The 26,166-nt window shown below is 42.0% G+C and overlaps 1 protein-coding gene across 1 annotated transcript; it reads right to left on the reverse strand.

Annotated features, from left to right (window-relative positions):
- Positions 1-2,116: 2,116 nt before the first annotated feature.
- Positions 2,117-23,506, reverse strand: Slc25a36 (solute carrier family 25 member 36). The gene is made up of 7 exons (XM_042665698.1): positions 23,257-23,506; positions 19,579-19,743; positions 17,444-17,521; positions 15,609-15,709; positions 7,778-7,844; positions 5,355-5,644; positions 2,117-4,369 (listed from the first exon to the last, which is right to left on the reverse strand). The coding sequence occupies exons 1-7, from the start codon at positions 23,295-23,297 to the stop codon at positions 4,176-4,178; spliced, it is 936 nt and encodes a 311-aa protein (XP_042521632.1). The 5' UTR covers positions 23,298-23,506; the 3' UTR covers positions 2,117-4,175.
- Positions 23,507-26,166: the final 2,660 nt, after the last annotated feature.

Raw genomic sequence — 26,166 nt, forward strand, 5'->3', positions numbered from 1 at the left:
ACCACCAGAAAACCAGAAGTAGAGCTGTGGCTCAAGTGGTAGAGCACTGAAGACCTCAGGGACAGCACCCAGGACTAGAGTTCAAGCCCCACAAGCAGGGTGGGGGAAAGAAAAGCATCAAACCAAAAAAATATCCGCCCAACCTCTCTTGCTGGATGGATCAATAAATTAACCTAACATTTAACTTAGCACAATGCTACTATGCTGCCAAAGTATCAAGAGACATTATTGGGGAAAAAAAAAAAAATCACTGTGTTTTCATAAGCATACTTTAATTTTCTGCATTTTAACAATTCAAGTAAAAGTTTGCCAGTTAACATAAAAACAGAACAAATGCACATAATTTACAGCCATGTACATAAACATGAGAATTGCGAACCTCACATGAATGGGCAAAAATGAGCAACTCTTTCCAAGTTAACCGTCATCCGTGACGCATGACCGATGGGTCCTAACTGTCTCGTTCACATACACTGGGGTAACACAGTCAACAGGGTTGTCAACAGAGAAGGGAGAAGCTGCAGTTTTCAGTTCCTAAAGGGGCAGCACAAAAATCGTACAGATGAACGGGAGTTTTACACAAAGGAAAGAGAGAGGTGAATGGATAGAAAGATAGTTGCGTTTTCTATCTTCAAAGTCCCTTTCAATTGGAATCCCTGGGAGATACTGACACCCTTTGGAATGTTAAAGTCCTGATCAGTCTTAAGAGGGAACTGGGCTGACCATGGCCAGCACAAGGGGCCCTTACGGTACTAAAGGTCTGGGCAGAAGAACAAAGACAACAAGGAACAGGAATGGACAGATCTCTAGCACTTCTTACACCCTTCAGACTCAAACTGGATTTTTTTTGGGGGGGGGGGGGGGTATTGGTCGTGGGGCTTGAACTCTGGACCTGGACACTGTCCCTCAGCCCTTCAGCTCAAGGCGGGCACTCTACCACTTCAGCCACAGCACTACTTCTGGTTTTCTGGTGTCACTGGAGGTAAGAGTCTCAGGGACTTTCCTGCCTGGGCTGGCTTTGAACTGTGATCCTCAGATCTCAGCCTCCTTAGTAGGATGACAGGCATGAGCCACTGGTGCCTGGCTAAACTGGTATTTTTCATCAGTGAAATTGCCTAAAACCCAGAAGGGTAAACGTTCATTTTTCTGGAAGACCCTGTGCTGTTGGCACTGGCCCCGTGGACATGTGGTTTCAGGAGACCCCAGGCTGGGCAGCTAACCAAACATTCTAGCATGGATCCAAACCTGCCACCTGGGTCCCATTGGGCAAGGCGGCTTCCATCAAGTTACCCAGTGAGGATCACTAAGGACGTCCAGGGGCTGTTGGGCATTTAGGGAATCAAAAGCACTGCGAGGTATCTGTCAAGTTTAGGAAATGGGTTCAGAGTCACAGGTGGCTCTATGGGTCATGCTCTTACAAATGGCCGGCCGGACTGGCGTAAGTTCAATCCAATCCGAGAACAGAATCCAGTCTGTAACAGAAATGCAATCCCATCGGGAGTGCCAACTCCCACTAAAAAGCCCCCTCATTACCCAAGAGCAAACAGATAAGGAGAATACACAGTGCCAGATAAGCACAATGCTTCCAGAATGCCTTTTTTTTTTTGTTAAAATCTTAGAACCCATTAAAAAATAAGTCTTCAAAAGAAGTCTTTTAGAGAGACAAACTTCATGTGTAACATCTGTATGTCACGTTCTTCTTCCACTATGGCACGAGGCAGATCATGTCGGGGGGAAGCACGATGAAGGCAGCTTGACTACTCCTTTGAGGTTTTGGTACAAACGGACCTCACTCCAGAATGTCTGTTCCTTCCCGCCCATTCACGTAACTGGCTTTCAGAGGCTGAATGTCCTGCACTGCATTCTCGTTAAATACACAGATGAGGACACGTGTTCGCCCTTGAAGGACACTCAGCATGCATCTGCTACAGTGACCTCATCACTAAGTCAGTGCCTAGGTACCAGTACTCTACATTCAACCCAGATGGTACATGGGGTCCTCACAAGAGCATGTGGCACTGTAGAAGGCGGTGACAATGGCACCTGCAAAGGCAAATGTCCTCGGTAGATTGAAGTTAAAAATACCTGGCTGGGGGCGGGGGGGAGGGGAGGGGGATTCGTATGCTCTTCACAATAAATGTCAAAACAGCCACTGTCTGTGTTTCATGCCTATAATGCTAGCTACTCAGGAGGCTGAGATGTGAGAGCCGTGGTTTGAGGCCAGCCTGGCCAGTAAAGGGTGTGAGACTTAGCTCCACTCAACCAACAAAAAGCTGGAAGTAGAGCTGTGTGGCTCAAGTGGTAAGAGCACCAGCCTTGAGCAAAAAAGCTAAGGGATGGGACAGGGCCCAGGGCCTGAGTTCAAGCCACAGCACTGGCATAAAAAAAAATATCAAAGTGGATCTTTGCCACAAAAGGTATCAATAATCGCAAAGGTAACAAAACTGAATTTGCCTTTGGTCTCCAAATACATTGGAATATTCTAATTCCAAGCAAGCACCTGAAAAAAACCTCCAGTTATTTATTGATCACAAGGAAGTCTGGGTAGGATGTTTGGGGGCCTGAGTCCTCTCTAGTGACAGCAGAGAATCTTCCATGACACAGGCTGCCTTTTTGTGGTGGCACTTCGGGGTACATGGAATATTTCAAGCAGCAGATGATGTCAAACAGACCTAAGACTCAAAGATTTTATGATGAAGTATTAAAAAAAAAAAAAGCACAACAAAAACACAACAAAAAAACCCTTAACATGATTCTTCTCAAAAAAAAAAAAAAAAAAAAAAGGCCCAAGTGCATTCAGAGTCATTTTTCAAATAGTCATTGCACAAAATGTATCACTAAAGGTACACTGAAATGAGGAGCAAAGCGGAATCACAGTTTCATACACCAGTAAAGGAACATCATAGGAAAAGTCTATCGGCACATTTTTGTAAGGTCATACATAAAACAGGCAATAGAGTTAAAGGTGCAGTTGACCCAATGGCAAAAACTTGAAAAACTTTTATCTTGTTAGTGCATTTAGCCAAACCACTTAAATCTTTGTTATAGGCCGTCGAGGCCAGAAATTAGGACAAAATAAATCTCTCGTCATTTACAGACAAGTAAGTGCATCATCTGTCGAGTCACAGCAACAGAGGGCTGCTCTTCTTTACTCTGTCCTCAGACATTATGACTATCTTATAAAGGCAGAACCAAAAATTACCTCTTTCCCTACAAGGTCAGTATAATTTATACAGACCTGGACAGAATTCAAATTAGTGTGTGAGCAAGTAGAAAGATATTGAAGCAGTAAAAATTTCTACTTTATGTAAATTTTACCAAGGTATGATAGATACATGACAATTCAAGTTTATGACTAGGAAATTAATGAAAAGACACTTCATTCATTCATGTACCAAAGGAAAAAAAAAAAAAACAATCAGAAGATATCAGGACACATTCGAGTCACTGAAATGGCCGAGAAGCAGTACTTTACTGGTTTATTCAACAGTCCCAAACTATGAGCATGCGCGTTTGGTATGTCAACAACCCGAGTCCACAGTATGCCAGACGTTGAGCACCTGTTAGCTTGGAAACCAAAACACTTTAAAGCTAAAAATACACAAGGTATTGGGACACTATCTCATTGGTTGTCAAGAACAGCGACTACCTGATGTCAAACGACTGAATTTAAAATACTGTGTCCGGTTCTCTCAAGAAAATGAGAAATACTGAGGCTCTATTGTTGTTACTTTAAAGCGTCAGAGAAATTAAAAGCCCGAAGTTAGACATTTATGACTGTCAACACTATCTTTGGATAGTTACAGTACAGTATGTCATCAGGGATGGCTTGGTTGAGGAGTGGAGAGATGCTCGTGGACTAAACAATACTATATTCCAAATGCCATAAACCAACAAAATACAACCGTATCTGGTGAACATGGCAGAGAAAATGGCAATTTGCGAAAGGAGTGCTTCAAAAGGCATTTCCTGGAGGCAGCTGCGGGTCGTCTCCACATTACCGAGAGACGGAGTGATGTGGCGTGGTTACCTTGATTCCTACAACCAAACTTCCACTTAGGCAAAGCTACGTGTTCCCGAACCACTTCTCTTCCGTCCACCTCACTGGCCTCGAGATCCCGTGGTCCGCTGTGCCGTTCCGGTCTTCCCTCTTCACGGTGCGGCAGCCGGTGCCGCTATCCGTCGAGCAGGTAGACCACCAGTTCGTAGGTGGCCATCATGATGGCTGTGTTTGGAATCTGTCTGACAAGGTGAGTCGTCAGGCCACGGTACAGAGACCCATAGCCTTCTTCCTGAACGATCAAAGACAGTGTCTGAAAAAACGATCTGTATTTTGTTCCTTCTTCTCGTAGTCTTGTTCTTACAACTTCTGTGTAGGAAAGAAGTAAAACCATTTTACTTTGCAGACTCCCTAATCACACAGAGTACATCTCATCTGTCAACCTACCTGCACCAATTTAACATATACCAATGTAAAACACCATGTGGACAAAGCTAAAAACCTGTTAATACATCAGCTGCCAGCTATGAGGCCCGGTCTGGGGGTCAAGTAGGCAAAAATCCTAACATCTCAGTATCAGCCCAATCTTTCTTTCATTTTACACGGTGAGAAACTAAAATGATTGGGATACTTTAGCCAATTTGGGGCGCTGGGTAAGAATGTGGAGATTCCTATAGAAGAATGGAGGGGGTGGAGGCCCGGCTCACGTTAAGTGGAGTTCAACTGCCTAGCAAGTTTGAGGCAGAATTCGATGCCCACTCTTTCATGGTAGGAGGCGGGCAAAATAAAATTTTCCTTTTGCATGTTATGATAACAACAAAACCTCCAAACACCCTCCTCCCACCACCATTGACTGGGTCTGGGGAAAAAGTCTAGGGCAAAGCAGCCTAGGGTTTATCTCCAATAAACCACTAGAAAACCAGAAGTGGCGCTGTGGCTCATGTGGTAGAGGGTTAGCCTTGAGCTGAAGAGCTCAGGGACAGCGCCCAGGCCCAGAGTTCAAGCCCCATGACCGACAAAAAAAAAAAAAGACGACGACAGAAATGGAAGGCTACAGTATATAAAGCAAACCAAAATGCTTCAAAACCCAACCTGTCACAGATAAATTCCTGATTTGTTTAGCTATTAGCAAAATAGGTTAATAGTTTCAAATCTAAAGACAGAAACTACTATGTATGTGTATTTGTCAACATTAAGCAGTGTAAAATAGCTTCCAGTTTCAGCTTCACACTGATCGGACCTTGCGCAAGTCACCTCTTCCTACATGGAAACTAATGTTATTCTGGCACGCTGGGGTCACAAGATCACACGCGCTCTGGAAGCGGAATCCACTCCCGAACGCGGCCGTTCTCACCATGTGGGTATGCGATGGTTGTGGCACAAGTTTTGGAGGTGGCGGCAGCCAGCATCATTCTCACAAAGTCTGAAGCTTCTTTCACAGACTCTTCATCGCTCTCCATCATGGACGCGGTCTTACATTCCAGTAGCTTCTGCTTTATACTTTCATAAATAACAAAGTGGATAACAGTCTCTGATATGCCCGCGTACGAGGCAGACATGCCCCTGTAAAATCCTTTGAGTCCATCTGTCTGATATACTTTACGAACACATTCGAAAGCACCCATTCGCTTTTCCCCTCGGTTCCTGAAAGACCACAAGAGGAAAAATGTTCGTGACGTTGTATACTACAGGTTCTTTAATAGATGAAATTTGCAGAAAGAATATGTCTCGTGAGTGAGTTACCTTTTAACTCATGAAGTGAAATCAGTTTTGTAAGTCATCTTTTAGATTTCCTCTTTTTGTCCCCAGTTTGTGAAATTAGATGGTTATCAGGTGAATAGCTTAAAACACACTAGTATTGATCTCCTGGATTGGGGTTCAGGTAAGATGAATAACCAATAAATTCCGTTCTGGACTCTACTTTGAGTGCAATTCAAGATACAATGCAAACAAGTTCAAAGACAATCCCTTACACTGCTATCACTTCCAGTTCTTATTAGGTGGAATTTCCTTTGCATTTAATAAAAACAATGGTGGAAATGCTATAATACTCTTCAGACAAGAAGAGTAATTAACTTCTGTGCACTTTATGGTTTTTCTCCCCAACTCCATCAGGTCCTCCTCAAAAACTAATGGGGGGAGTAACGTCACAGGATCACTCACAGGCAGTGACAAATGAGAAGCCTCACAGAGTGAATGAGCCCAGGCGGTTCTGTTATCTGTCAATGCTCTCACTGCCTGCCTGCCTGCCCCCTCGGTGAGCAGCCACTCTCATAGATACAAAGTCTATGATATGCACTTATTTTAGTGGACTGACCAGCTGTAATAAGATTCTGTCACTAGAGATCCTTTCTCACTAGAAAGCTAAACCTTTTTTTTTTAGTCAGTCGTGGGCTTGAACTCTGGGCCTGGGCGCTGTCCCTCAGCTCTTCAGCTCAAGGCCAGCACTCTACCTCTTGAGCCACAGCACCACTTCCACTTTTCTAGTGGTTTATTGGAGATCAGAGTCTTAGACTTTTCTGCCCGGGCTGGCTTTGAACAATGATCCTCAGCTCTCAGCCTCCTGAATAGCTAGGTTTACAGGTGTGAGCCACGTGCCCGGCCATACTAAACAATTTTAAGTCACATATTTCCTGGATTCACTGTACAGCAATCCTGTAGGATCCTGAAACATCATTTTGGTCATTTTATGATACTGTAACATGGCTGGCACATGATACTTTGAACCCGCAGGTTAAGTCTTGGTCTCATTCCAAAGGTCCTTCAGTTCAGATTCTCAGGTTCTCTTGTTTACATTGGATGCTTTCTCTGATTAAAATGGGCTCAGTATTGGCTCACGCCTGTAATCCTAGATACTCAGGAGGCTGAGATTTGAGGATCACGTCTCATCTCCAATAAACCACCAGAAAACTGGAAATGGTGCTGTAGCTCAAGCGGTAGAGCGCTCACCTTAAGCTGAACAACTGAGGGACAGCGCTCAGGCTCCCGGCCCCCCTCCCCAAAAAAGGGCTCAGTAACCACTCCATCTACACTCCATTAAGGTTGGCCCCAAAGACTCCTAATTTATCTCTAGTACACAGTAGTATGTGCTCACTACAGCCTTGTGGAATGAATGAATGAACACTACTATTTATAACTGAGATTGGTAGGGACAGATGAGGTCTACACATATTTGAGTGTTTTCTTGCAGACCGGGGCTCTCTCTACACATAAGATCACTGAATTTTTTTTTTTGGTCGGCCGTGGGGCTTGAACTCTGGGCCTGGGCGCTGTCCCTCAGCTCTTCAGCTCAAGGCGAGCGCTCTATCACTCGAGCTACAGCGCCATTTCTGGTTTTCTGGTGGTTTATTGGAGATAGGAGTCTCACGGTCTCTCCTGCCTGGGCTGGCTTTGAACCGTGATCCTCAGATCTCAGCCTCCTGAGTAGCTAGGATTACAGGCGTGAGCCACCAGCGCCCGGCTAAGATCACTGAATTTGAACAATCATCCTCAAAGATTTCACTCTATACTAGCTGACAATGTGGCTTAGTCAGCTGCTCAGAGATCAATGGTAAGCACCTGTACAGGCAAAGTGTCACTTTCTGGGCAAAAGATAAAACTAAACAAAAAAATACATATACATAGTATATTCTTCTCTTCTGATGGCAGACCCAAGTTTCAAAATAAAGTAAAACAAGGGTGAAAAAAAAATTCAGCAGCAAATAAAGGGAAGAATATGAGATGCTTGTGTTGGAGTTACGGGAAAGATGATCCAATCAACTTTAAGATTTAACATACCTTGCATCGAGCTGTAACCGAGTTTTTACTAGCCAGATGGGGTTGGTTGCAGTGATCGCAGTAAAACCTAAACAAACACGTTTAAAAATGAATTCCAGAAAACATGAAGAACACGCTACTAAGGTTCTTTAAATCATATTAGTTTCTATATTAAAGAAAATGTATACATTTAAACTATTATATTTTACTTTTATTTACAAAATGCATGTATCCATGAACATCTATCTTTACCTCCAATCTAAATAACTTTCAATTTCTAACCTTAACCAAGTGATTCTTTTAAGAGCAAAAATCTCATGGTACATAAAGTACAATTCTATGTACAAAATATCCCTGTAGGGTGTTCTTGACTCGCTACACTGAATTTAGAACCCACTTCTCTAGACAACATGCAGAAAATCCGTGGGTTCTAGGCTAAAAAAAAGCATGTGTCTCTGACGGCTCTTTGGGGGTGCATCACCCATCACTGCATTCAAAAGGAGTTCTACAGAAACAGCAGTGTTAACTAATGTCTTCATCTGTGAAATGGAGCAGATTGTGTGCGGCCTCGGGGATGTTTTCTCTTGTAAACATAATGGCGTCATAGAAGTAAGGCTTCTATTAGGGTTCCAGAGGAGACATCTACTCTTTGTCCACGTGAAGAACACACAGGACGATTCAAAAGTTCAAAACGTTACTCTCGGGAACTTCCTTTGCTCTTCTACAGGCATGAAAGAAAGTCGGGGCAGGAGGCAGCTCTAATTTCTCTAACATCACCGCTGCCAAGGGTGGTCCCTCAAGATAGCTCAATTCAGGTAGTCAATTAAGGTCTTGGAGTAGATGTTTCTGGGTTCATGCCTATCTTACTTGCCATTTTCCTAGTTTTGGGGAAAAGGGCAGCACACAATGTGTGGTCTTAGCGGTGGGAACTTGAAAGTGCTTCATCTACACAAAGCAGGGTTTTCATACTTTGCTTTTACATTTAGATCTGCCACACAAACCACAGAGTACTTACATCAAAGCTACTTTTTTTTTCAACTGACCTTTAAATTCAGTGAAAACATAGAGCTAAACGTCTAAGGATCTTAACTTTTACTACTTTCTATCGAATACTAATAGGTCAATCACATTATTTTTTTGAAAGGTAAACTGTAGCCAGCACACTTAAAAGTATTTTCAGATCAAAATAGCTGTGATGTACTTGGAAATAATTTGCTTTTAAAATCCGTACATAACGTGAAACCAATCGTAAAACTTTCTTGGCTTCAAAATGGCTTACATCTACATAGGCAAAATGTTTTTTTTTTTTTTGTCAGTCATGGGGCTTGAACTCTGGGCCTGGGCGCTGTCCCGCAGCTCTTCAGCTCAAGGCTAGCACTCTACCACTTGAGCCACAGCTCCACTTCTAGTTTTCTAGTGGTTTATTGGAGATAAGAGTTTCACGGACTTTTCTGCCCAGGCTGGCTTTGAACTGTGATCCTCAGATCTCAGCCTCCTGAGTAGCTAGGATGACAGGTGTGAGCCACCGGCGCCTGGCAGGCAAAATTATTTTAATAAAATTGTTTTCAAAGCCAAATCTGATCTTACAAGGTTTGTGTCCCTTGTATGATATCTGATAATTAGCTAAGCCTAATTTTACTCCCTTTTGATAGAGAAATTGCCTTGGGTTACAGAAAGGGATACACTAATAAAACCTATTTAGAGAGCAAGATAAATGGGAAATTTTAGTTTAATAACTCCTATAATAAATTTGTAAAGATTATAAAACTTCCATTTCTCAAGTGTTTTTAATACTACATACATAAGCATAAGCTAGAATGGGATTGATAATTTTGGAAGTATGAACTAATACTAAAATAACAAAGTTTGGATGTTTAACAGAATTGTCAGGGAACAGTTTTTTTTTTTTCTTCTTCAGTAAGAGGTTCTTTTCAAGAACAGTCTTGGTCAAAGGAAAGAAAAGCAAAATCGAAACAATGACTAGTTTAAATATCTGTCTTACGTGGCCTAGATTATTGAAAACAAAGTTGTACTTTTTTTCCCCTAAATACTCAAATTTTATCTTAAGGAAACAGATATAGTCAATTCCCAATTTAATGATTTTTCATTTGGTGCTGAGTACCAAACACAGGGCATTACAAATGCCACGGAAGTGCTGGACCACTTATTTAGCTAAATGTGTCTATGGTAAGACAGCCGGGGGACAAAAAAAGACAAAAACAAAAAAAAACCCTAAGTGGCATAAAGCCAATAAAACAATTCTGCATTTTCTCAATGATTCTTATCATTCTGTATAAATTTTAAATTAAGAAAATTAATTTGCTTCTTACTAAGCCTTAGAAAACAAAGCAACCTTATATCCAACTTAAAAAAAAAGCTTATCTAAGGAAAAACTCTTATTTTACTTCATTTGAAAAGATCAAGATGAAAAATTTTTTTTGAAAATTATTTTTTAAAATAAAATCTCTTCTATAAAATACTTAGTATCCAAGTTTCTGCCCATGATACTCTTCAAAGTCATAAAATCCCTCTATCTTAGGCAGAGAGAAACCAAACAAATATTATTACTAGGAACAAATAATTTAAATTAGTATCTGTGCTATTAATAAATATTGTGATGTAAACAACAGGTATTCTCACTTCACTAAAATTCATTTCCAGGGACAACATGCCACAGATTGCATTAAAATTTAGCTAAGTGAGAGCTGGGAAGGTGGCTTAGTGGTAGAGTGCTTGCCTAGCACACATGAAGCCCTGGGCTCTATTCCTCAGTACCACATAGACAGAAAAAGCCAAAGTGGCGCTGTGGCTCACGTGGTAAGAGCACTAGCTTTGAGCCTGGGGCACAAAGAGGTGCAGGGACAGTGCCCAGGCTCTGAGTTCAAGCTCCAGGACTGGCAAAAATGAATAAATAAAATAGCAAAGTGAGAAAATGTTATTATGTTTATTATTAGTAATTTGTGCTTACTCTGCTTTGGCTTAACTCTCCCCCAAATTAGAATGACTTAATACAGACACTAGTGTATCAGTGTATTAGGGCAGCTAAAGAATCTATTCTTAATCTATGGCTTTTTTAGCTATCAATCCTTCATGAGTTAGAATTCTGCTCAGTTCTATGGTATCACTTTCTCTTATACTTTAATAAACTAAGCAGACATTCTAGGCTAAACCTAGAAAAACACAACTTATTTATTCTGGAAATGAAATGGAACACTCCTCCCCCAAATCTACCTAAACCTGGAATTACTATGTCTAAGACACATTGAGATACTGACAATGATGCTCCTGAAGTTTGGAAATCGCTTATTACTTCTTGCTTTGCCTTTTAGCTTTATGATGTATTTTGTTAATATTCTAACTTATATTAATATTTAGAACACTTAAAATGTTAAGACAAGTTGAAAACTACACAAGGGATAATTTCTAAGTTAAGAGGGACTAGCATTCCAAAGTGAGTTAAAGCAAAGTGCCCTTACAGCCATACTGTTAGAAGTTATTGTTAGTGTGTCAGAGAGCTTAAATTTTTATTTTAAATGTAGTTTTTCTTCATACAAAACTCCACTTAATAGTATAAACCATTTAAGAACCAGATAAATGTCACCCACAGGACTTGCCGAAAATGTCTATCTTATTAAGGGAATGATACCTGTAGTACTGCACTTTCGGCATTTTATTTCAATTAGCTTCTGTAAGAACAAAACCCTCCTTCCTGAGAGGTAAGTATTGAACTGTTTCCAAAGTAATTAAAACTACAACAGCTACCAAAACTACAATAGCTACTAAGACTCTGTAGGTTATATCCTGTATTTATTTAGAAAGGAGTGATATTAAGATTGGTATTTTCTACAAAGAGTAGAAAGCTATGTATCAACTGACAAGAATGGAAAGCTGTATTAGACTTTTAGATGTTACGCTGAGCAACAGAGCTATTGTAAAAATCGGAGGATGCTGTGATACCATTTACAACTATGCAAATGTACTGCTTATCAGATTCTTTGGAGGTCAAGGCTGTTATGGCCAAACTGAAGACCCCAGGCTCACAGGATGACTGAAAAGCACCCCATTCTTCCTTCTAGAAGGATCATAAAGGGATCAGAATTAAAACACTCAATAACGCACATTACAAATTCAGGAAATAAATTCATTTCCCGCCTTCTACTCATGCCACAGTTTATAAAATCCCAGGGTGTGTTTCTTATACTAGAGGCTGCAAGAGATGCTCAGATCAGTACTCACGAGGTTTAAGTTAGTCCATATTTCTACAGGAAGTGACCTGCGGATGGGGAGCATGAGATGACACGATCTCACTCTTTTCTCGGGAGAAATGTACAGTAAATGCCTAAAATAGACACAGGCTTTTCTGTATCATAACAACAAGCAGTGACCTCATCAGAAACATGTGTACAAATTGAATCCCATTGGAAGGATCTGAGAAATATCTGTGAGATCTAACTTTATTTTATTTTTTTTGAAATTTTCAAGTTAAAAAGAAAAAGAAAGGAATATCAGAATGGGCCATTAAAAATTATTTTTAATGCGCCAAGAATCGAAAATCTCACCATCTGCTGCAGTTTCAGAGTCCGAATACTTACCTGAAAGGAGACCAGTTTTGTCTTACAAGAAAAAAAATGCTAACCTTGTCAAGGGGGCTCTAAAATAATTTATGGAATTACCATATCCCATTTTCCTGTCATAATTATCTACTATGTTTAAAGAGCTAAAAGCACATTGTACTCTATCAGGAAAAACACATTTTCTTTTTAACCGTCAGTCTGTTTGGTACAAATTTTAAAAGCCCCCAAAAATATCCGAGTCTGGAAGTATTCATGTTTAAATAAAAGATAGTAAGCATGTGTTGCTACAAAAGTACCTTTAACTTTTTGCATTCTAGTCAGTAATATTGCACATCCATACTTAGGGTCTATTTAGGATTATTTTGAACTTAATTTCTTGTGTTCTACAAAACAGAAAACAGGAAGAATGTTTACAAATAAACACACAAAGAAGCTGCCCAACCACCCATCTGGCTGAATAGACTGCCAGGACAGATAAAATATTGTTAAAAAGTTTTAAATAGGCAAGATAAAAATTTGTATTTGAGTAAACACTTAGCCCTTAATAATGAACTAAAAGTCAAATACAAAAATCTTGAAACATGTATGCTATAAAATAAAATGCACTAAGTTATTTATGAGAACATAAAAGCTTACATTATTTATAAATTAAAAAATGGATCACTAACTTCACAAATACATATTAAAAAAATCCAAATCCACTTCCCTCCCTTACTTCTATACCACTACATATAAAAACGTTTGCACATGCCAGAGAAAAACTTAAAACTGGAAATTACCTTATAAAAACACAATACAACTTCTGGCATATACATATGTATATATGCACACATCTGTGCCTAAGTGTACATAAAGGGATACTCAATTCATTTAAATGAAACAGACACAAAATAAGGCATCCTCAACAATAGTCAGCTGGACGGGAACATCCATTGTAAGGGAAAAAAAGGCAGGTAAAATACCGAAGACCTACTTAAACTGTCCTTATTGATCTGAGAGGTCCTTGCGATAAACATTATGCACACACTACCCTTATCTAACCCTTATAAGAGTGTGCTGGTTGGTACAGCAAAAATGCTGAAGCAATATTGACAGCTGCTTAAGTTAAATATACTTTTTTATAATAAAGCGACAAGGTTAGCATTTTTTCCCCTTGAATAACCAGTTAAAAATGATTTTTCATAGGATCATCTCAAAGCACCTAATTACCCCCCCCCCCCCCACGCCATTCATATTTAGTCCCGTGGTCATGTATAACTGCCATGCTAAGTGTTAATGCTCATGAATAGTGCAAGGAAGCTGTGAAAGCACAATTCTCAGAACAATGCGACTGCAAACAAACCAAGGAAACATCTCCAAGTTACAGTTAAGTGTACAGCGCAATCATCTGTGAACAAACGTAAGAACAATTCAAGATGCATGGAACCATGTTGTGAAACAGTATCGATGCACACATAAAAACTGAGCTGACATTTGTATACATTTGGGCAAAGAAGTAAAAAGTGACAATTTACTGAATTCCTTTGCAGTGTGATACAAATAAGAGTAATATAGTCTTATTCTAAAGAAATAAGATGGGGCTGGGAAGATGGCTCAGTGGTAGAGCGCTTGCCTTGCATGCCTGAGGCCCTGGGTTCGATTCCTGAGCACCACATAAGCAAAATGAAAAAAAAAGCCGCAAGTGGCGCTGTGGCTCAAGTGGTAGATCGCTAGCCTTGAGCTGAAGAGCTGAGGGACAGCGCCCAGGCCCAGAGTTCAGGCCCCATGACCGGACCCAAAAAAAAAAAAAAAAAAAGAAATAAGATGTTCCAAAAAGAATTAAAGTATTCTGAAACTCTAATATACAGTAATTTTTTTAACGTAAAAAGACCAGTAATATGCTTTCTTAATGTTGGTTCTTTCAAAGGAAGCAACATCAGTATTTCTTTATAATTTTCTGGGATCAACAACCAAAATGTAGTAAGACCTAGTGCTGTGGTTATGTGGTTATTGGTCTGTTCCCTGTCCACTTTCCCAGTTTCCCCATTTCACTCTCTGGGGATCGTCTATAGTAAACTTCTGTTTTGACAGATGGTCTCTACCTCTAAATGAATCAATTTTCAAAATCCAAATAACTCCACAGAAAAGGTAACATAAATTACCTAACTTGCTCAAGAGTTCCTTATTGGAAAGTGAGAATTCTCACCATCTTGACTTTAAATGTTGTTCCTTCCGGCTTTAAAACTTCAGACGGTCAGTCAACAATCGCTAAATATAAAAAGCCTTGAAAACAACGTAGAAGATATATGCTAGACGTGTATGTTTATGTGAAGGTTGTCACCGCTCAGAAATGAGTATTTCCAACTTATACTTAGTTGGGGTAAATATGTGGTTCCAACAAACCCAATTTACCTCTAAACAGAAAATGGCTAACAGTTTAAGGCACTCATTACCAAACGCCTAACTGATATTCAGTTTACTGATAAGTAGCCAATAAAAATGGCTCTAATTTTTCTCAGTATAACTTCAAATCTCAGAAAATGGGAATTTCCTACTGAGAACCCAAGTGCATGTTTTTTTGAGTATGCATGGCAGCAAATGATTCCAGAACCAGACCTGTCAAACAGATCTCAAGTTTAGTGTAAAGTGGTGCAGAAGCATTAATTCAATGATACTGACTCATCGATGATGACAGAAGAGATCCTGGAAGCATTTTTATCTGTGTGTGTGTGTGTGTAGCCAGGGTTGACATTTCAGATACCATCTAGTCCGATTTATGTGGAATGATGTACGTATTCTTGAAAGTACACACATTATGGTTTTAGTTATCGATAATGTATCACTTACAAAAGTTTCAGCATTGGAGCACAAAATGAATACTTTACCAAGAAATAACAGCACATTTCAGACAGAAGCCAAAATATGCAGCTAAAAGGGAAAAGGCACTAACAGAAATTGAGGAGAGAAAAGTAAATTACAGTTCCATTACAGTACGATTATGGCTGTATTCTTAATACTTAAATCACTAAGTATTCACTGCATGATACAAGGCAACAGAAATATATTATCTGTATCCTATCACGTAAATTCTTAATTACAAAACTGCAGATCAACAAAAGATTTTACATACACCTAATCAAATCTGTTCTATTCCAATAAATATAAATTAACCATTAAAGATGCCAACCAATAAAATGTACATCAATCACTTTAACTTTTCATTATAAACTCAACATGTTTCAGCATTAAGTATCTAGGTTTTAGAAAGTTCCTTGTTTTTTAGTATCATACATTCATACCTGCCATTGCGGCTGATATCATGTGTACTTGGGTAGAGTCGGGATCAAACACACCATTCAACTTTTCCTTGCAGTTTGAATAAGCAGCAAAGTATATTGCTCTAAAATAAAGATTTAAATTGACTTTAGTAAGTACGTTTGCTCAACTTATAAAATGTAAATTCATCTTCACAATTAAAAAAAGACCAACTGGTCATAGGGCTTGAATTCAGAGCCTGGGTACTGTCCATGGGCTCTTTTTGCTCCAGGTTAGCATTATAGCACTTGGAGCCATAGCTCTCCTTCCAGTTTTTGAGTGGTTAATTAGAGGTAAGAGTCTCAAGGGGAGTTTTCTGCCTGGGCTGGCTTTGAACTGCAATCCTTCGATCTCAGCATCCTGAGTAGCTAGCATTACAAGTGTGAGCCACCAGCACCAGCAATCTTTATAATTTTAGAATGAACTTAACAACAAGGTCTTAGCCCTTTCCATGTAATGATTTAAAAAGACATATTCAAATATGAAATTTCTAGCATCTACTTTCAAACAGTATTTTTTTCTTTCTTGTAGATTGTGGGGCTTGAACTCAGGGCTTGGGCATTGTCCCTGAGCTCTTTCACCCAAGGTTAACACTTTAAGCCACAAGTCTACTTCTGGTTATCTGACAAGTCTCACAGAGCCAGGTGCTAGAGGCTCAGGCCTGTAATCCTAGCTACTTTGGAGGCTGAGATCTGAGGATCATGATTTAAAGCCAGCCCTGGCAGAAGTCTGTGAGACTCTTACCTCTAATAAACTACTCAGAAAAAGTCTGGAAATGGTATTGTGGCTAAGTGGTAGATGCTAGCCTTGAGCCAAAGAAGTTTAAGGACAGCCCCAGACCCCAAGTTCAGGACAGAAAGATTGTACAGATATTGATGACTGGAAAATCCCATTAGTGAGTAAGGCTGTTGAAATCTATGCAATGCTAAAGTACATCTAAGCTAACTAAATAAATGCCCTATGAGAACATGTGAATCTCTAATTTGGGAAAGAAGGAGGTAGAGCTGATGGATTGAATCCAAGTACAAGCTAAACAATCAAGATGGTGTGGTATATTCTAATCTGTACTGCACTGAGGAGTTCGGTGTTCTTTTTTTTTTTTTTGGGGGGGGGGGGGGGAGGTCCAAATCATGGGGCCTGAACTCTGGGCCTGGGCGCTGTCCCTTGGCTCTTCAGCTCAAGGCTAGCGCTCTACCACTTGAGCCACAGTGCCACTTCCGGCTTTTTTCTTTTTTGCTTATGTGGTCTGAGGAATTGAACCCAGGGCCTCATGCATGCAAGGCAAGTGCTCCACCACTGAGCCACTTTCCCAGCCCGAGTTCAGTGTTCTTTTCCGTTCTTTTCCTTGCTTTTCTTTGTGTGTGTGTGTGTGTGTGTGTGTGTGTGTGTGTGTGTGTGTGTGTGTGTGTGTGTGTGTGTGTGTGAGAGAGAGAGAGAGAGAGAGAGAATGTGTGTGTGTGTGTTAGGGACTGAATCTAGGGCTTCATGCAGGTAAGGCAAGCACATTCCCAGCCCCAATACAGTGTTTCTTAAATTATTAGCTATATCATTCTACACTTCTTTATTTTTCGCCAGTCCAAGACTGTCAAATATTTAATGAAAATATTATACCTCCTTCTTATAATTATGGAACAACTGTTAGTTTCTGATGCTACTTTCAAAACATCTGATGCCACTTCCTACCAACAAGCATTCCTTGTAAATATCTTCTGGATAGCACCTAAAACCTTAAATTTCACGGTACATAAATGAGTAAGTGCCGGTGTTTTGAAGTAAGATGAGAGTGCCATCATTTTACTTAATCTATTTTTGTTTTTACCTGGAAGGGGCCACCCCCACTAAATTGGGGCCTAATCCTCTAAACAAGGAACGAGGCCCTTCTTTTTCCAAGATCACCCTGAAAGATAAAAAAAATAACATTAGATTATACAGACTTCAACCAAGACATTTGTCTGATTACCCCACTCCAATCTCTAATTCCTGCAATTTTATTGTCTTTATCGGACAATTTAGTTTCTCAACTCCTTAGTTACAAACATTAGTTCTGTTCTAGTATTAAGGTCTCCATTTTCTGGCAGAGTTGCGAATCATGAGGGACTCAGGTCATAGAAAGCAAACACTCTACCACTAAGTCACTAGGTTTTACTCCGTACTGCAGAACAGTCTGGGCACTGTAGTTATGACATCTAACCATGGTAAGGGAATGGTTCAGCAAAAAGGAGGCACCTCACCAATTGTTAGGTGAGGTTTGCTCATCATTTCTCTCTACACTTAGTTTACCTAGAACTTATTGTACGAAGAGATCTTTATAGCTAGGCAAAGGAAAGAGACAGGAAAGGCTCCAGCCATTGAGAAATTCCCTGTTCAATTATGGGGAACCCTCTTTTCCCCAACAAACAAACCAGAATTATATTGAAACAAGCAATTCACCAGAGCATATTAACAAGTAAATGCATCTTTGGCAGAAAAAAGGACAGAGGTATGTGAAAGGCATAAAAGACTGCCTGAGAGCTAGTAATTCAATTAAGTTCTATAGGCAAAAACTCCAAATCAGGTAGGTCAAATGATTCTCAAGCATCTATATACTTTAAAAAGATCATGGGGCTGGGAAGGTGGCTCAGTGGTAGAGTGCTTGCCTTGCATGCATGAGGCCCTGGGTTCGATTCCTCAGCACCACATAAGCAGGAAAAAAAAAAAAAGCGCTGGAAGTGGTGCTATGGTTCAAGTGGTAGCGCACTAGCCTTGAGCTGAAGAGCCGAGGGACAGCGCCCAGGCCCACAGTTCAGGCCCCACAACCGGACCCCCCACCCTCCCCCCCAAAAAAAGATCATAAAAGTAATTAAACATAGTAGTCAATTAAAAGCCAGAGTTAGGGCTAAATTTTTCACTATGAAGCTGGTCACTTCATAGTTCAATGAACTCTGCTGATAATGGTGAGCTCACTAAGCAACTTTCAGCTGTGCTGCTTTCTTATTGGGTATCATAAGGGTTAATTAAATAAATCAGTATGTATGGAGCTTTAAATAGGGCCTGAAGAACTGAGGAATATGGAACTGAGATGAACAAACTTGTGAAAAACATGCAAAGGGAAAGCAAAACTATTGAAAAAGAAAGCAAAAAAATGTATCAACAGACCTTGTTTGGTGGTAATCAATATCAAAATCAGGCTATTAAATTACATTTCCTATTATTAACTAGATAGAAGTATTTACAACTATGATATTTGAATTCACAATTGTTAACAATTTGTTTCATCTATTCCTTTACTTAGGTAGTAACCAGTTTGAAAAGGCAACATGTGATGAAATCCTGTGGTGTGAGAGTAAACACACTGCAAGAGCTTATTTGCTACAAAATAAATACTATTGAACTAAGTTCAAATAGATCCAGTCCCAAGTAAGCTGATAAAACAGATACAAGTCTGAACTTGTAAACTGGTAAAACTAATAATAAAAAGTGAATCTAATAGCTTTGAAATTACAACACAAATATAAAATATAAAAGCGTATCTTTTCAAGCCATCAAAAAATGTCAAACACAGACACGTGTTGGTGGCTCCTACCTGTAATCCTAGCTACTCAGGAAGCTGAGATCTGAGGATCATAGCTCAAAGCCAGCTTAGGCAGGAAAGTCTATGAGACTCTTACCCCCAAATAATCACTAGGACACCAGAAGTTGGGCTGTGGCTCAAAGCACTAGCCTTGAGCAAAAGAGCTCAGGGATAGTGCCCAACCCGAGTCCAAGCCCCAAAACAACAACAAACACACACATACTGGATAATATTTAAAAATTGGGAGAATTTTTGTTTAGATTAGATAAAAATCACGGTCTATCATTAGGTGCATAATACTTGTGTGAGTACTTGCAAAGAACCTTTTAAAAGGTGGCTGGCATAAACAAGCATGTGGACATCATGGAGGTAACTTCGCGAAACCAAGGAGTGCTCTGCCTTACTTCAGGCAATGGAGAGGTCCGGGAGACACCACTCGGTTGACACTGGCTCCAGCCATGGTGTTCAGCTGGACTTCAGAGATATAGAGTGTCACGGCGGATGACTGCAGTCGTGTCTTCACAACTTCCAGTGGACATGTCAGGATGGCTCCCACGGTACCCCCACATCTGCAGCAGATTGGCAGTCAGTACCTATGCCTAGTGTCCTCACCTGCGCAGGCTCTTACTCAAATTCAAAACTAGTAATGATTTTAGACTTTTTTTAGATATTTTTAAGTTTCCCTGATGTACCATATAAATTGCTAAAGGGAATTGAAGCTTCATATCTACCCAGTAATAAAAATCAGTTCGAGATTTCAAATAGTATCTGCTGGTAAGAAAATTACTGGCAAAGCTATGGTAAGACTCCCATGCCTATGGATGACTTGTGTCACTAGATTATTTGACATATACACTACCTTTCAAACTCTGATCCTTTTAAAACCCAGCCAATGTTTTTCTAAAACACTAAGACTGAAATAAATTTGCTGATGGATATAAGCATACATATTACTCCTTAGTGACTCATAGTCACTATTACCGTTGCATGTAGAACTCTATGCAAGGCAGGTAGAAAGTGAACAGTTCTGTCCTGTAAAGTCCCCAAGATGCCTAATGATTAAGGGCACCAAGTGCTCAATCTGGAGCCCCTGTGTGACATGACGATGGTGAGAAGGTTCAATTTGAGCAAATAGGTCCTTACTAACCTCTGCACCTGCCAGCATCTTCATACTGAACTATGGAGGTTCCAGAAAATACTGAATTGTCTATGAACCACTTGACTTACTGCATATTGTGTAGCAGCTCAAGTGGTCTAAGACATGGGAAAGTAAAAATCAAGGAGATAAGGTTGAAAAAAATATACTTTCAGCTGGGTGCTGGTGACCTCACGCCTATAAATCCTAGTTACTCAGAAGGCTGAGATTTGAGGACCATGGTGCAAAGCCAGCTGGGGCAGGAAAGTCCATGAGACTCTTATCTCCAATAAAGCACCAGAAAACCAGAAGTGGCACTGTGGCTAAAGTGGTAGAATGTTAGCCTTGAGCTGAAGAGACAGCACCCAGGCCAAGAGTTCAAGCCCCACAACCGATAAAACAAAACAAAAAATACATACATATATATATATATATACACACACACTTTCAAGTATTCTATTTTTGCTCTTTTCTGACAAGGAAGCAAGCAAGCTAATGATCAAAGAAAATAAAAATTAGTCTTAACTATGTGGAAGTTTCTTAATAAATTAATTACTACACACTGTTTTCTTATTATTAAAAGACTTAAAGACAAAAATTCATCTAGTTAAAAATCTGCAATTTGTGGCTCCCATTTGAGATCATCTCTCCCTCAAATAGGGAAAACAAAAAGGAATAGCTTCATGGTAGACAAAGATAGCCCACAGAACCACACTACACAATGTATAATTCTCTCAAAATATTAAAAACATTTCATAGGGCTGGGAAGTTGGCTTAGTGGTAGAGCGCTTGCCTTGCATGCACTGAGGCCCTGGGTTGGATTCCTCAGCACCACATAAGTAGAAAAAAGCCGGAAGTAGGCATTGTGCCTCAAGTGGTAGGGCGCTAGCCTTGAGCAGAAGAGCTGAGGGACAGCAGCTGGGCACAGTTCAGCCCCCACAACCGACCAAAAACAAAAAACATTTCATGTTCTTTCTATCTGTATGTTCAAACATGTCATACCATTAAGAGATTCAGCTAAAACTAAACTCTATTTGCATTCTCTTTTACTGTCTGCCACGCTCTATAACTCAGCCTAACCAACAGCTTTACAAACAAGGCCCTATTAACTCTGGCAAAAGCATAATGGGATCAAAGGGTGCCTTAAAGCAAGCACGAGTTATGCATGTGAGTGTGTTGCCCAGACTCAAGGTCCAGTACAAGTGGTTTTCAAATGTTCCGATTTAACAACAGAGCCTCCAGGCTACTAAGAAAAGCTTCCCAAGATTTTGATAAGTATATCCTTAAATAAATGAAAGTAATTTTTATCATCAGAAAAACAACTCAGGCTCTATGTTCAGAAAATTCTTGCCTAAGATTACATGCTTTCATGAAAGGGTACTCTTCGTTCTTCTAAAACAGCCCTAGGTTAACCCTCAGGACACCTGTACATGTAGTAGTGGTCCAGGAAAACAAGAATATCAATCAAGTCAGCTCTCCTTTTCCTTTTTACTAAAGTAAAAAATAGATTTCTCAACTTCCAGCCTTCCCAATTGTACCAAGGAATAAATTTAGTACCTTGTGAAGAACATTCTAAAGATTACTGTCTATAAACTTTGACATACATATAAAGAAGTATCTTCAACTAGTAATGTAGACAATGTAATTGCCTGTGCATTTCTGCAATGCTTAGACCACAGCAGAATGTTAAAACAGTCTGCAGAAATGAATTTAAATATTACGTTAAAATAGAACTGGCAGGACTTTTCAAGATTACTCACTCCTCATTTTACATGTAGAACAAGCTGCTTATCTTAAGCGAATTCTCTTATTTTGAAGGACCCAGATGGCTACTGTCTGTCTTTTTCTAATGTTTTCTCTTAAAGTTAAAAGCGAAGCTGGGTGCTGGTGGCTCACACCTGTAATGCTACCTACTCAGGAAACTGAGATCTGAGGATCAAGTCAGCTGAGAGCAGAAAAAAAAAAAAAAAAGAAAAAGACTCTTTATCTCCAGTGAACCAACTTTTAAGCTGGAAAAAATGGCTCAAGTGGTAGAGTGTCAAAACCTTCAGCAAAAGAAAAGAAAAAAAAGCTAAGGGACAACGCCCAGACCCTGAGTTCAAGCTCCAGTTCGGACACGTGCATGGAAAAAAAGCATTCCCCCCGCCCCTCCAATTTGCTGTCATTTTCCAAATTAACTGGGAAGGAAGGTCATCTAACGGGGCTGTGGTTCAGCAAAATGGCTGTAGCCAAGTCTAGCTTGGTAACCGAGGCACCGTCAAAACTTCAGACCCCTCGGTCCTATGCTATGCACACGGAGCCGCTGATTCCCATCAGGGTGAGTGACGGAGGAGGTCACCCCGCTTTCTACCTGACAGCAGCGAGGGTACAAAAAGAGCCTGGATGGTTTTCCTGGAGTCAACACCGCCTGCCCGCCCTGAACAGCAACCCCAAACCCCTGTCCTCAAAGACCCGGCCGCAAAGAAACCCCATAGCTGGGCTAAGGTGGTTTCCGATCGCCCCTCCACCCATCCCAGGGATCACCCCAGCCTTGCAAGGTGGGGGTGGGGTGCTCGGCCCCTCCGAACCCCTCGAGTTCCCGCCCCGCCTCCCCCAAGCAGTGCAGGACCGGAAACGGCCGCCGGCGGGGCGTGTGAGCGACGTGAGGCGGCCCGGCGCCCATTTTGTCCTCGGCCTCCACAAGTTCCCACCCTATCCTCTCTCTCCCCGTCACCCCCCATTCCCCATCCCCATCCTCCTCCCTCGGCCAGGCCACCTACGCGAGGCCCGGGGTCGCGCTCACTCTCCCGGGTCCCGCTAGGCCGCGACGTGCGGCCTGCTCCCGCCGGCCCGGGGCCCGCCTCGGTCCCCCCGCCGACCTCGGCCGCCGCCCCGCCCTGGGGCGCCGTCCCAGCTGGGTCGCCCTCGTCTTCCCCGCCTAAGCTCCCCCTTCCCCGCCCGTACGCACCCCCCGGCAAACAGATGCACCAGCGTGTCCCTCTGGTTCATTCTCTCTCCAGCATGTCCTCCGGGCGCTGAGGCGGGACGCGGATCCAGCTGCCCGCAAAGGCCGGCGTCTTCGGTACCGGAAGGAGACGCAGGACGCCCCGAAAAACGGCCTCGGGGAGCTCGGCGGAGACGCGGCTGCAGAAAGCAACCGACGTACCCTCTTCCCCCCGCGGCGCCGCAGCCGCGCCGCCGCCCGCTCCGCCTCAGCGTTCTGCGCCGCCGAGGGAGGGGGCGTGGCCAGCCTGAGCTTTTCCTCCCTCCTCCTCTGCCATAAACAGAGACTCCCATTGGTTCCGAGGGAAGTGGCGTCACGAGGCCTCGCACGCCTCTCTCACGTGATCGTCCAGGGAGGGGTTTTGTTTTTTTTTTTTTCAATGAAAGGCCGGCGGGCCCAGCGCGTGCCGGCGCGAGGGGAGGGGGCGGGGACCGGAAGTTCGTCGTCGCGTCCTCGCACCTAGCTCCGCGGAACCGGAAGTGCGTGCCTGTGGCGGTTTGTTTTTGGGGCCTGTTGAGTCGGTGCGCGTCCTCGCGTCTTCCTCCCGCGCAGAGTGCGCTTTCTAGAAAAGTCTTGTGCAAGTGCTCACGCGCGGGGTGGAAAGAACAAGAGGAAAGGGCCGCTTTGACGAACGGGTAAGTAGGAGTTGTGGAATCTCTTCCTCCGAGGGAAGACTGCGCGGTCGCCGCGGGCCGTGAGGTGAATTCGTCAGAAAAGAGACATTATTCCCCTTCCCCCCAAAGTGTAAGTAAAAAGCAGATTTAAACATCATGAGCCGGTCACCCGTGGCCCAGGCTGCTCAGGCGACGCTGAGAATGGAAGTTCAGGGGCCTGGGAAGGTGGCTCCGGGGTAGAGCGCTTGCCTCACCTGCATGAGGCCCTGAGTTCGAGTCCTCAGCCCCCCACAAGCAGGAAAAAGCCAGAAGTGGCGCTGTGGTTCGAGTGGTGGAGCGCTCGCCTGGAGCCGAAGAGCTGAGGGTCAGCGCCCAGGCCCGGAGTTCAGGCCCCACGACCAAAAAACAACACAAAAAAAAAACAAAAGAATTGAGGTTGGAAGCCAACTCCGGCAGAAAAATCACTGAGACTCTTTACACTGAGACTCTTTACACTGAGACTCTTTACACTGAGACTCTTTATCCCTCTCTATTAACCGTAATATAATAATAATAATAATAATAATCACCACACTATATCTCTATTAGCCGAAAATGGAGCTGTGGCTCGTGTTAGACCGCCAGCCTGGAGCTAAAAAAAAGCTCAGGGACGAAGGTGAGGCCTTGAGTTCAAGCCCCAGTTACAGACACTCTTCCCCCACTCCCCACCCCCCAAAAAAAGTGGTATTTTTCTTTTTCTTAATTTATTTATTTTTTAATTTTTGGGTCTGTCGTGGGGCTTGAACTCTGGGCCTGAGTGCTGTCTCTGTGCTCTTCAACTCAAGGCAAGCACTCTACCACTTGAGCCACAGCACCACCTCCTGTTTTCTGAGTGGGTTATTGGAGATGAGTGTCTCAAGGAGTTTCTTGCCTGGGCTGGCTTTGAACCATGATCCTCAGATCTCAGCCTCCTGAGTAGCTGGGATGACGGGCGTGAGCCACCAGTACCCAGGGTGTGAGCCACCGGTACCCACCCAGCATGGTATTTTTCTTAGGCTCCGCTCCAGGTTCTGCCCTGAACTGCAAGATTTTCTCATTTAACTCTGAACACTATTCTGTGTGGGTAACAATACACCCTCCTCTCCCCCTCATAATTTCATAGGAAGAAACAGGTTTAGGATAATTAAGTACCTTGCCTAAGATTGCCCAGCTCAGTTTGGATTTGAATCCAGTGAAGAATCCATTCCCAAGGCTTTGATTTGCTCATTGGAGAGAGAAAATTAGCATAATGAGAAGTAGAAAACAACAATAAAAAAAAGAAAACCTTGACCATTGCCAGAACCTGTTGCCTTAATATTTCTAGGGTCGGGGGTTGGGAAGGTGGCTCAGTGATAGGGTGCTTGCCTTGCATGCAAGAGGCCCTGGGTTCAATTCCTCAGCACCACATAAGCAGAAAAAGCTAGAAGTGGCACTGTGGCTCAAGTGGTAGAGCACTAGCCTTGAGCTGAAGAACTCAGGGACAGTTCCCAGGCCCATAGTTCAGGCCTCACAATTGACAAAAAAAAATTTCGAGGGTAGTCTCTCTCACATATAATGGCTTGACTGAGTTCTAATTCCCCATGAACATTTTAACGTATTTTAGTATAGTTTCATGATTGTGGAACCATCACCACTAATAATCCCTCCTCCCCCCCAGATTTCTGCACCCCAAAAGCAAATGTGGTCCTGTGACCACAGTTTTTCACTCACTGCCCACTTCCTCCTGTAAAGTACTAATCGATTTCCAGTCTCTGGTTTCACCTAGTTTAGACATTATATATATATCATCCAATATGTGGCATTTGCCTGGCTTTTCAATTACCAATGTCTTCCAGGTTCATTCACATGGCAGCATATATCAGGACTTCACTCCCTTTCTTGAATAATATTGCAATATATTGTATTTTTATCTATTCCCAGTCAATGGCCATTTGGGTTGTTCTCTCTCTAGGGCCATTACAAATAATGGTTTTTAGTCGGGTGCCAGTGGCTCATGCCTGTAATCCTACTCAGGAGGCTAAGATCTGAGAATCACGGTTCAAAGCCAGCCCAGGCAGGAAAGTCTGTGAGACTCTTATCTCCAATAAACCACCAGAAAACTGGAAGTGGTGCTATGGCTCAAGCAGTAGAGTGCTCACCTTGAGCTGAAGAACATAGGGACAGTGCCCAAGCCCAGAGTTCAAGCCCCATGACCGACCAAAAAAAAAATGCTTTTATTAACAATTCATGTGCAAGTTTCACA

This window comes from Dipodomys spectabilis, unplaced genomic scaffold (genome assembly GCF_019054845.1).
Source record: "Dipodomys spectabilis isolate Male_0828 unplaced genomic scaffold, ASM1905484v1 ptg000342l, whole genome shotgun sequence".
NCBI lineage: Eukaryota > Metazoa > Chordata > Mammalia > Rodentia > Heteromyidae > Dipodomys > Dipodomys spectabilis.

Bases quoted from the DNA above. Each gene is read 5' to 3' on its own strand.
- Slc25a36 (XM_042665698.1), bottom strand. From the start codon at position 23,297: ATGAACCAGAGGGACACGCTGGTGCATCTGTTTGCCGGGGG. The intron at 17,522-19,578 runs GTAAGGCAGAGC...TTTATCTTTCAG, and splicing joins GGACCTCTCCATTGCCTGAA to GGTGATCTTGGAAAAAGAAG. The intron at 5,645-7,777 runs GTATGTTAAATC...GTGGTCTTTCAG, and splicing joins CGGTTACAGCTCGATGCAAG to GAACCGAGGGGAAAAGCGAA.